At 36.5% G+C, this 12,804-nt stretch overlaps 1 protein-coding gene across 1 annotated transcript in view; it reads left to right on the top strand.

Moving 5' to 3' along the window:
- The window catches only part of DIAPH2 (diaphanous related formin 2), a 1,278,863-nt gene that overhangs the window by 271,071 nt on the left and 994,988 nt on the right, over positions 1 to 12,804 (top strand). Inside the window, exon 5 of the mRNA XM_007946556.1 lies at positions 4,290 to 4,429. Within this exon, the coding sequence (XP_007944747.1) occupies positions 4,290 to 4,429 (140 nt within the window). The remainder of the gene's footprint in view (positions 1 to 4,289; positions 4,430 to 12,804) is intronic.

Here is a 12,804-nt window from a genome sequence, read left to right as displayed (position 1 = left end):
TATTTTGTTGTTTAGAATATACATAGCAAAACTTACACTATTTCAACAGTTTCTATATGTATTATTTAGTGACAATGATTACATCTTTGAGTTGTATAACTATTCTAATTTGACTGCTTACCAGAATGCTGGCAGTTCAAACCCACTAGCTACTCCTCAGAAGGAAGATTGGGCAATCTACTTCTGTAGTGATACCACCTCAGAAACCCAAGGAGGGCTTGCAATGAGTCGGATCTGACTTGATGGCAGTGAGTTAGTTTAGTTTAGTCCTCCTCCATTAACGTAATGCCACTGCCCCCTAAAGTTCTTATCTAAACTTTAGAGTTGCTGGCGTCGTTTTGATCCTATATAGATAGTTCTTACAAGAGCACCATGCTCAAGGCAGACATTCTTTACTAGTTAGGCTGAGCTATTTGGTTTTAAGAAGACTTCAGGGGTTATTTCTGGTTTAAATTTTAAAGATTATCTTAGGGCAATAGTTTCAGGGGTTCATTCAGCCCCCAGGGATCGAGAAAGTCTGGAGTCCCTGAGAATTTGAAATTCTGTTCTACATTTTCTCCCTTTCGGTTAGGATTACTCTGTGGAATCTTTGATCAAAATATTCAGTAATGGTAGCTAGGTAACATCCTGTTCTGGTCTCATGGCAAAGGAGACAGTTGTTCATGGAGGGAATTAGCCACACATTTCATATGCTCCTATTTCTGAATCTTCTCCTTCCTCTGTTGTTGCAGGCCAACAGAGACCAACTGTTGTGCCTTGGATGATCTGTTGCCAGCTTTTAAGACCTCAAGCACTATACAAGGAACTAGGAGGTAGAACAGAAGCACTGAACATGTTATTAGGCCAATTAACTGGGATGTCCCATGAAACCATGACCCTGAACTTCCAAACCAAGGAACCATACCGTGTGAGGTATTCGGTTGTACATAAGCAGCCTCAGTAGCTACTCTTTTTTTGGGGGGGCATTGTGTCAGCACATCTACCACATATCACACAACTTTTCCAGTTCAACTTTTTACAGATGTGCAACTTACAGCAATTAACAGTAATTGCCTCTGCAACCTTACCTTTATCAGTACACAAAACATCACTATTGACCTCCTTTTCCCCCCTCCCTCCAGCCCCTGGTAACCATTAATAACCTTTGTTCTCTAAACACTTTTTTTTTTAAATAAGTGAAGTCATACAAATTTGACCTTTTGTGATCAGCTTATTTCATTCAGCACAATGTCTTCTAACTCTGAATATATTATGACATGACATGACATGACTCACTGCCATTGAGTTGATTCAACTCATAGCGACCCCTCCTTGGGTTTCTGAGGTGGTATCTCTATGGAAATATATTGCCCAGTCTTCCTTCCGAGGAGTGTTGGTGGATTTGAACTGCCAGCCTTCTGGTTAGCAGACATGTGCCTTAGGCATTACCACCAGAGCTCCCCCATATATATTATAGAACATGGCAAGACTTCATTTTTTCCTACGGGCTGATTATATATCTATCGTATACATGTACAAATTCATTTGAAACTTCAAATTTATTTCAAATTCTCAGGGACTCCAGACTTTCTGGAGCCCTGGACACTGGATTAACCTCTGAAACATTTTGTTTATCCATCCATATGTAGATGGTCATATAGGTTGTTTACACCTTTTGGCTACAGTGAATAGTGCTATAATGAACTTTGGTGTACAAGTCTCCTTTTGAATTTCTGCTTTCAGGTCTTTTGAGTACATACCTAGGACTGGGATTGCTGAGTCATATTGCTGGGTAGTCCTATTTTATATTTTTTTGAGGACCTCGTACACTGTTTTCCACAATAGCTGTACCATTTTGTATTTGTACCAGCCATGAATAAAGGTTCTAATTTCCTTACATTCTTGTAAATATATATTTTTAAAATTCTAGCCATCCTAGTGGGCGTGAAATTGTATAGTAATTTTTGAGGATATTTGATACATGTAGTAAGTGGATCCATTCATTGTGACTGACAGACTATACTGATGTAGAAAATGAGCTGATTCAGCAAAAATAAAAGTGTTAACATTAAAATTTCCAAATTATGCTATAAATTTTTACTTGTTATTACTCCTTCTATAACTGCAGCCTTAAAGTGATGGGTAAATAAGTTATTTTGTTTTTGTTGTGTGCTGTTGAGTCAATTCCAACTCATAGCAACCCTCCAGGACAGAGTAGAATTACTCTATAGGGTTTCTTAGGCTGTAATCTTTAGGGGAGCAGATGGCTATGTCTTTTCTCCCGTGGAGCAGCCAAGGGTTTGAACTGCCACCAACTTCAGTTAGAAGCTGAGCGCTTAACCGTTGTACCACCAGGGCTCCTTAAGTAAGTGATAGAAATGTTAAAATGATTTCATGGTGATGTTTTTACTTACTGTGCCATATTTGTGATGATTCATCAAGTACAGTTCTTAAGCATGTACTGTTTATCCTAACAAAGGAAAAAAAAATCAAGTCAGTGGCCAATACTCAGATCATGGAAACTAAAAGTATGAAATTGTATTCCTTATTCTGTAATGGTTATGGACAGATTCAACAATAGCACACTTTTATTGGGTGTTCGCTAAATTCAGGCACTATATTAAGCACTAGGCATACGTGGAGTTCACATCTAGAAGAGACTCTCTACCACAGTGTTTTATGTGTTTAATAGTAATATTGCAACCATGCTACAAGGAAATAGAGTTCTGTAGATGTTATAAAAATTTATCAAGCCTTAAGCATTCACTATTTAATGGAGTTTTTAAATTCAGAAAATTAAGAATGATTGACAATTTCTATATAAGAAATCACTCCCGAAGGCCAAAAAGTATGAAACTCTAGGGAATCCATTTATCATTATCAGCACATTTTTTTCCTTTTTTAAAATTTGCTATTCTTTAATGATATGACTTACCAAATGGGAAAGAAAAAATAAAAATCTTCCTTGTGCTAGCTTAGATACTTAACAGAGTGTAATTTGAATGAACCAGGAAAATGGGACTCAAGTTAGAGTCAGGCAAATACATTTATAGTCCAGGTAAGGGGCAGTTAGGGAGATGTATGTCTAGAATGTAAATCTATGAGTTATTAGTATAGTGAATGTGTTGATGTTTTCCTCTCAGCCTTTTCCTGAAACTATTTATATAGTTATATCAAGGAGATGAAGCCAAGGAACTGTGATGAGATAATGAGCTCTAGCCCATGTATTTTGGAAATTAAGCTACAAATTGGTTGCTCTCAGATAAATAAGGAGCCCTGGTGGTCCAGTGGTTATGTACTCCACTGCTAACGGAAAGGTCAGTGTTTGAACCCACCAGCTGCTCCATGGGAGAAAGATTTGGCATTGTGCTTCCATAAAGATTACAGCCTTGGAAACCCTATGGGCAGTTCCATTGTGTCTCATAAGGTCACTTTGAGTCAAATTTGACTCGATGACAATAGATGGGTTAACAGATAAATGCATTCAATGGCTTTTTAATATTAATAACATGGGGGTAATGTAGTTAGGAAGGGGTAGGTGAGCTTTGGTGACTGCTTTAGACTGCTTTGATTAACTAACATGATAATTGGAGACTTATTATTTTGTATTTTAATAGCCCCTTTCACTTGTTTTTCTCAGATAGGCTGATACTCTGATATATTTAAATAGGTTGGGTTTAGTATAATGTTTTATATTTGTTTTCCTTATTTGCAATTCTCTCTACTGTCTTTTGTAGACTATAAATAGCTTAACTAGGAAAATTAGGAAGGTGATTCCTAAATGTTCATCTTCTGGGTTAAGGAGGACCACCTAATGTTAATCCTGATTCCTGGATTATAAATTTAAGCACCCCTGTCACTTGGGAGCTCTGGTGGCATAGTGCCTAAGGCATCTGACTGCTAACCAGAAGGCTGGTGGTTCAAACCCACCAGCTACTCCTCGGAAGGAAGATTGGACAATCTACTTCTGTAGTGATATTGCCTTGGAAACTCAAGGAGGGGTTGCTATGAGTTGGGTCTGACTCGACGGCAGTGTGTTTAGTTTGGTTTGTGTTTTGTCAATGATACTTTATACAATTCAAGTCCATATTCTATGAGTCTCAGGTCATAAGCACCTGTAGTGTACTTTTCTTTTAAATGAGGCTAATGAGTGTTGCAATATACATAATTTAACAGTCAATTCTTTGATCAGGACTTTTTTTTTAAGTGTCCAGCACTTTGTACACTTTCTCACATATTAAATATTTATAAATATGCATTGTTTTATTTTTAAACTGTTGTCTCTAATAGTATTGTTTATTCTTTTATAGGGAGGGCTGAAAAACAGCAAACATGAATGTACCCTGTCTTCACAAGAATATGTTCATGAATTACGATCTGGTATTTCAGATGAGAAACTTCTTAATTGCCTAGAATCCTTGAGGGTTTCTTTAACCAGCAATCCTGTCAGGTAGGTAGTTCTTATCATTTTGGCATGATTAATAAAATATGTATTGTATTTAATTACTTGGAAATAGAATCAGTTATGTTATTTTTAACCTCAGAATTTTGACACTAGAAGTCTGATACCTAATAAAACAGCAATGTCTAGTGTGTGAGGATTGTTAACATTTAAACAATATATTTAGTTAATCTTACCTTTAATATTATGTAATTTTCAGAATATAAATATTACTTGGATATTTAATTCCTCCTTGATAATATATAGAATTAGAAATTAAATATCTGTGCATTTACATGGAAACCTATTTCTGTACTCAGATAATGATTGTTATATATTTATTTTTAAAACAAGTTTATTGGCTTTATGATTACATTTGTAGCCCTGAGAGGTAAATATAATCCTATGTTTTTCTACCAGTTTTAGATATAGTATTCACACATTGAGGAGCACTGATGGCATAGAGAGATTAAAATATTCGGCTGCTTACAAAGAGTTAGTGGCCTGAATCCACCAACTGCTCTGCAGGAGAAACACGAGGCAATCTACTTCTGTAAAAATTTGTAGCCTTGGCAACCCTATGGGGCAATTCTACTCAGTCCTATAAGGTCACTATGAGTGCAAACTGACTTTGTTTGCAAACGGACAGTGGCGCATTTCTGTAATTTTGGGATAGGGAAAGTTAAGTATTTTATCTTATAAAAAGAAATGAGAAAGATAATATAAATTAACTTTTAAAGTTTCTACACATGTAGACTACTAACTAACTAAAAATGAGTATTACTAAGGTCATTTGCCAATGGTGTATTTCAATAACTGTTGTTCCTTTATTAAGCATTAAAACAGAAAACAACAAATGTTGGTGAGGTAGTGGAGAGACTGGAACCCTCATACACTCCTGGTAGGGTTGTGAAATGATGCAAGGTGGTAAGGCAGAAAGACAGTGGCAAACGTATGGCACTTCCTTAAAAGTTTGGAAATAGAAATACCATTTGATCCAGCAATCCCACTACTAAATATATATCCTAGAAAAATAAGAGCCATGGCAAGAACAAATATATACACATCCATGTTCATTGTAGCATTGTTCACAGTTATCAATTAGATAGAAACAACCTAAATGCCTATCAGTGGAGGAATGCATCAATACAATTTGGTACATACACACTGTTCTGATTACCTAGTGCCCCTCTGACAGAAATATACCACAAATGGGATGCCCTTAACAAACAGGAGTTTATTTTTTCATAGTTTGTAGGCTTTAAGTCCAAGTCCAAAGTGCCAGGCTCTAGGGGCTGGATGAAAGCCTCTTGACCTTGGGCTTTAGCTCTGCCTCTAATTCCCAGCCCACTGAAGCTTGAGAGGCATCTCTACACTCAGGCAGCCCTGGCTGCTGAGGCTAACAAGCCCAAGGTTGACAAATAAAATGGCACAGTCCCAATGTTACCAAACCACATGGCAGGCCATTAATTCAAGTCCATTGTAAGTCCCATGGTCAGCAGAGAATGGCAGGCTGCTGAACAATGACACAGCTACACGTAGGGTCCAAGCGTGCCGTAAAGCTTCTGCTTATATATAGGAAGCAGACCACATCACAAAGGCAGCTACTCAGCTGCTTGTGGTAGATCCCACCATGGAGTTGATTGCCAGTCTCATCATGGGGAATAACTACCACCAGCTGCCCAGCCACTCAACCAGACCCAGACAAGTTGACATACAAATTTAACTACCACACACACAATGGAATACTACACAACATTAAATAACAGTGAATCTGAGAAACATCTCATAACAAGGATGAATTTAGAGCCCATTATACTGAGTGAAAAGAGCTCTGGTGGTGCAGTGGTAATGACATTGGTTGCTAAACAGAAAGGTCAGTGTTTTGGACCCACCAGCCGCTCTGCAGAAGAAAAATGGGACAGTCTGCTTCCATTAAAGATTTACAGCTTTGGAATCCCAATGGGGGTTACTATGAGTTGGAATGAACTCAATGGAAGTGTTTTTTTTTTTTTTTTTTAATGCTGAATGAAGTTAGTCACATAAGGACAAATATTTATGAGACCACTATTGTAAAAAATAAAAGCGTTTCCTCAAAAAAGGAAATACTGTTTTGGTTACTAGAGGTGGGTGGGGAAGGGAGGAATAACCAATAATTAGAGGGTAGACACATATTAACTTGGGTGATGAAAGGAAAAAAAAAACAGATTTAGAGCAGCCTTTTCATTTCACAGCTGAGAAATCAATCACAGAGACACTCATCGTCCTGCCCAAGGTGGTAAGGCAGAAAGACAGTGGGTTGAGACATTCTAGTTTAAAAAGGAAAACCTCATTTTCATTTTATTCAGGTTTTTTCCTAACTTGTAACAATAGGGCCATGATTTGTACTTCTCTGCACTGTCTTCCAAAAACCCTTTGACATTTGAATTGGTTCTACCCTATAGGACAGAGTAGATGCCCCATATAGTTTTCAAGGCTGTAAATCTTCACAAAAGCACATGGCTTCATCTTTCTCCTGCTGAACGCCTGGAACTATAGACCTTTCAGTTAGCAGTCCAAAAATTTAACCACAGTACCACTGAGCTCTTGAACTGTCTACAGAATCCTGAAAATAAATTTAATTTAGAATTCAGCCATTCAGTATAGATTTATATATAAATTTAAGTGCATCGTATTACTGTAAAACCTGTACAAGTCAGAATATGTGTAAGGTGGGAAACCTGTCAGAGAAGGAAAATCAAATATTTTCCACTAGCAGGGAGTGATAAACCCACTGCCATCAAGTTGATTCTGACTCATGGTGACCCCCGTCGCGTTTCCAAGGCTGTAAATCTTTACATAAATAGACTGCCTCATCTTCATCCTCCAGAGCAGCTGGTGGGTTTGAATTGCCAAATTTCTGGTAAACAGCTAAATGCCTTAACCACTGTGCCACCAGAGCTCCTCAGTAGAGAGTGACAGCCAAAAAACTTGCAAGACCGGGAAAAACAAGGGAGACCATCGAGTTCGGCTCTTTCTGGTTTCACTGTATTTAATTTGTTTACATTAACTGTACACTTAGCAAAATAGCTGGAAGATTATAATTCTGCAATGAAAGATCTTTAAAAGTCATGAGAGGTGACTTACCTTTGAGTATTATAGTAATTTAACAGTGGTTCTCCATTTCTTCATGAACACTTCTGATTTTAATGATTTGAACAAGGAATGTGAATTCTTTAGGAAAATAACCATGGTCGTGGTGGTGTTTCTTTCTTTCTTCTTCCTGAATATAACCCACAAGACCCTACCTAGTGCCTAGCACTTCTGTGCTGCAAAAATTTCTATTGAATCATTGATTACATTAGTGAATAAATGGATCTTTAAAAAGTGGTTTTATAGAAGAAGTTTGGCATTCAGGAATGAAAAGAAAAAAAAAATGTAAAGATGCACTTTTATAAAGATGGCCAGAAAGGGATGAAGTAGCAGATGGAGCTTTTCAAATGCAGCACAGCAACTACACAGTCCAAGATGTGGGAGATGGAAGAGAACCTTGTAGATTCCGATTGGCTGAAGGCAGCTGCATTCTGGTAGCTCATTGACTCTAGGGAAGTATAAGTCGATCGTGTCGCCTAAATTCAGGCGATCTGCTGTAGTCGTCCTTGGTAGAATGTGGAGCTGGCATTGGGTAATTGTAGGGATCAGAACCACACCTCCTCACCTGCCAGAGCAGTTGTTAAGATGAGTAATAGCGGGTTTGGGAGTTACAGCAGCTCCTCTGCTGTAGGCGGAGCCTGTGGAGGTAGTGAACAAGCCTCTGGGGGAGGTTCAGCTTCTGCTACTAAGCCCTGAAAATCCAATGCTCGAATACAGGACATTAAACCTTGTTGTGTAAACCAGCTGCTCACCTCCAGTCTGGTTGGCAGTGTATTTAAGATTTGGGGAACTGAAATTTCCCAAATCTCTGTTGTCTGGACAATCAGACAGGCAGAGGGCGCACCACGCTATATTCTTTACAAAACTGATGATATGACGTTGAAGCCTATAGTGGCGTGGCTGTGGTTTGGCAGAAATGAAGCAAAGTGGGTGATTCTGCTTCCACTTGGAGTATATGCCAAAGTTTTTGGTATCCTCAAAGGTACTGGCTGAAACAAAGAGCCCTGAGATATTGAAAATCCGTGCCCTGGAAGATACAAATGAGCTCACCGTACATGTTTTAGAAACAGTCAATGCACACATGATGCTGGATGAAGTTCGCAGAGCGACCACTGGACAAAGTGAGCCTGTTGCTCCATGGGGAATGAGTGACACCATGGATTACATCGAACGCCACATCAACTTCATCCGGAAAGACGTGCTACGCTTGATTCACGAGAGTCCTCAACCTGAAGGAAAAGAGTATCCGGGAGCTCCGGACAGAGCTTCAAAACATGAGCGTTAGAAATATCCGGAAAGTGATTGATTCTCTGATCATTAGTGGCCATGTCTACTCCATTGTGGATAAAGGAGCATTTTAAATCTGATGGAGGTTGCTAAAACAATTTTGTTTTCAGAAGACCCTTGCCTCCAGCTGTGAGTAATTTTGACCTATTGACTTTTAGGAAGTAGAATTTCTCAACAAAAGGCCTCACTGGCAGCCTTTTGAAACTCTCTGCTTTTCCAACTTCTTTGAGCTTTTATGTTTTTCTAACTGTATTTGAAGCACAAAAGGAGATGGCAGTGGATGAACTGACTGAACTTTTTGAGGAATTACCAGTAAGCTATTGAAAATGTTCCAGGATGGATGAATTTGGTGGGGAAAAGGTACAGAAAGTGTTGAAAATTATCATTTAATTGTGTAGGAGCTGTTTTTCTGCAATATCTATATATTAGGAGAAAATAGATGCAATCAGGGAGCCAGCTAGCAGACAAAGAAGGAAAAGTTTCCATCATTTTTACATTAGACTTTACGCATATGAATTTAGCCTATTATATCTCTTGCAAATATAATAATTCATTATTTCAGATGTGCTAAAGAATATCAATTAATACAAATGTTCAAGTGCTTATTGAGTGATTTTCTCTTACCATAGGTTTTTGTTTTTATTTTTTAATACGTGATTATATTTATGTTTAAATACTTCATGTTTTGTCAGTCATCTTTTAATTTTTTTTTCCTTAAGATGTGATTAAATTGAATGATAATTTCAAATACAGTGTGGTGATTTTTGGATTAAACGATTGTTTATTTTAGTTGTAGGGAACATGGTACTTTTGAAGTTTTGATGTTCTGATCTATTACCCATAGTGCTAAATACTCTTTTATGAACAATGATACTATTTTTATAGGTTAGGCAAAAGAATAAAGCAGTCATTTTAGAAATACTAAGCTTGCTAAGTTTAACAGAAATTTATTCATGTTGTATTAAAAGACTTTTGCAAAATCTTGTGTAATTTTTTCTAAAAAGGCTTTTATTTCATGTTCTTGAGAATTAATAGTTCTATTTGTCCAGAAGATTTTTTCTTTTCTATATATGTTGTAATGATGTATCTTAATGTAGATTATAATAACTATATGAGATTTTTAAATAATCCATTCTTAAAATAAGGTCTCAGTTATACATTCACTAAAGATGGTATTTTTCAAGGTATCAGGTTTCTTATATTAGAGGAAAGGAAATTTTATATATTATTCAGGTAGAAGAGAAAAACCTCACTTGTCTTAATTGGATCACCAAAAGGGAGATACAAAAATAGAAAATCCCTTAAACGCACCATTGCCAGTAATCTATCCTGTCAGGAAAACTATCACAATATTGCCTGTCTTTGCCAGTCCTTTAAAAAACTTATTACCTATTCTTATTGAAACCCAGTGAGGCATAAACTTAACATTTCTTCCTCTCAAAATCAAAGAAATCATAATGATGATATTTTGAAAAATACAAATTGATAATTTTTAATATAAACCTGTTGTTTTAATTATCAAGCATGTTTGAAAATTCTAGGCCTTGTAAATATAAGAATTTTGGGACCACCCTAGAATTGTAGTGTGGAAATAGTCTAGGTAGTTTTTTTTTTTTTTTTTTGTAATATCACTTATAAAAATGCAGGAACTCTTAAATTGAAATCAGATATTTCTGACTTTTACTATAGGTCACTCTCATAATTGCCTGAGTTAATCCAATCGACCAGTTGCACTTTTTTCCCTCACTCTGTGCTCTGTGGGAGTATTCCTCCGGAACTTTGCAAGGAGGGAAAGCCTTTAGTATGGGAGACTAAACTGCCTTTGCAATGTTGTTGTTGTTATGTGCCATGAAGCGACCCCGACTCATAGCGACCCCTCCTTGGGTTTCTGAGGCAGTATCACTACGGAAGTAGACTGCCCAATCTTCCTTCCCAGGAGTGGCTGGTGGGTTTGAACCTCCAGCCTTTTGGTTAGCAGTCAAGTGCCTTAGGCACTACGCCACCATAGCGAACTGATATAATGCAGCCTGTACACTCCAATTTTAAACAGAATACCAACCCTAGACCCCATCCTCTAAGGGGAAATCCCCATGTCCTTTATCTATTGGTTTTTTACTTTGTTAATTACTCCCCTTCTTTCCCTTATTCTGTTGCTTTAGAAAGTTTCTGTTGCTAATAATAGACTCCAATGGCAGAATTCAGTAGGTCCAATTATGATGTGAATGGAAGTTAAAAAATATTTTTAGGCAGAAAACAATTGCTGAATAATCATATTTGGTGCATGTTGGGAGTAGCAGATTTTTCAAATTAGTTTTAAACCACCTACCTGGCATCCATACTCTATTTTCAAGTTTGTTTATACTGGTTATAACTTAGCCAAAGCTCCCCAGTCCTTGTCTGAGGATAAGATAGAAAGCCTGGAGAAATACTATTGCTGTTTGGTATTGGTACACCAAAGCCTGAGAAACCTGAGGGTTATAATACACTTGGAGGAGGTTTCCTGTGGCTCATAGGAATAAGAAATAGCTGTAGTTATATTGAACTTCATTCTAAATAAATTTGAAAATGTTTTGAAGTTAAAGCTAGTGTTGTTATTCTTGTCATAATTATTAGTTATCGTTTTGGTACTTTTCCTTCTAAATTTAGGTTTTATATAAATGTAATCTAAGAAATAAACATTCTTGTATTTTAAATTTCTATTTAATATTTATGAGCACAAATCCAAGAAAGTTAACCACCATGATTTATTTTGATTTATTGAATTTTAATGAACCTTTATTACATGTATTTTAATGTTAGCTAACTTCCATTTTTGAAAAGTTTAAACTGAGTTGACTTAGATGCTTATTTAAAATGATAGATTATTTTTATATAGTACTTATTATCTGCCAGGAGCACTTGTAAGAGTGTGCCTGTTTGTTTTTTCTTGTGATGCTTAGTTTTATATCACCAGTTAAGACCTCTCTCTTGAAATTCAGATTTCTTTTCCAAATATCTCCTGGATATCCTACAGATAAAAACATAACAACATGAAGAAAGACTTATATAGCGTTTAGTATCTCCCAGATAATATTCTAAGAACTTTACATATATACACACTGTTAGGTATCATTCTTAGTTTATTAGTATTGTTCCTGTTTTATAGATTTGGAACCTGAGGCTCAGGGAGATTAAATAATTTGTTCAAATTAGTTACACACAGCCAATAAGTATTAAAACTAAGATTCTAGCCTAGGCTGTGTGTTTTCAGAGGCCAGGCCCTTCCTATGTTGTGAACAGTAAATAAGACCAGGGAGGAATATATTCCTCCATACAATCTACCATATGACACCAAAAGAGCAGCATTTGCTTAAAAACGAATAGACAGGCAGGGGTAGGAAAGATTGGTGAACAGGAACAGGGAGTCCAGGGAGGAAGTGAGAAGAGTGCTGTTACACTGAGGGGACTGCATTCAGTGTCACAAAACAAAATATGTATAAATTGTCAAATGGAAAATTAATTTGTTTTGTAAACTTTCACCCAAACTACAATTAAAAAAAAAAGAAAAAGAAACTGCAACCTTAACCATTGCACATTATTGCCTCAAAATAAGAAAAGTTTATATTTTATTTTTTAATATTCTCCTTTCAGTGGCATCATGAACTAAATATTTGGCTATAATTGCTTCATTAAAATCTACCTGACTTGAATTAAAAAAAAAAAGATCTTTCAGCAAAACAAAATATAAAGAATAATATAAGAAACACTTACCAGCTTAAGAAATAAGATTCTATTATACTTACAAAAACTTAGCCATATAATTTTTTTTATATTCTAATACCCTTGGGCCTGTATTTTTATTCATGAAAAAATTATCTAAAATTCCTCATGGCTCTCTAAACCTATGCATTTATTTTTTGAAGTCTAATATTTTAAGAATATATATCTTTGTTTCAATGGTGAGGACCAGGTTTGCTGGTCCAATA

Source organism: Orycteropus afer, unplaced genomic scaffold (assembly GCF_000298275.1).
Source record: "Orycteropus afer afer isolate SDZICR_OR568_19922 unplaced genomic scaffold, OryAfe1.0 scaffold00165, whole genome shotgun sequence".
In the NCBI taxonomy this organism is placed as follows: Eukaryota; Metazoa; Chordata; class Mammalia; order Tubulidentata; family Orycteropodidae; genus Orycteropus; species Orycteropus afer.
This window is presented reverse-complemented; position numbering and strand designations above follow the sequence as displayed.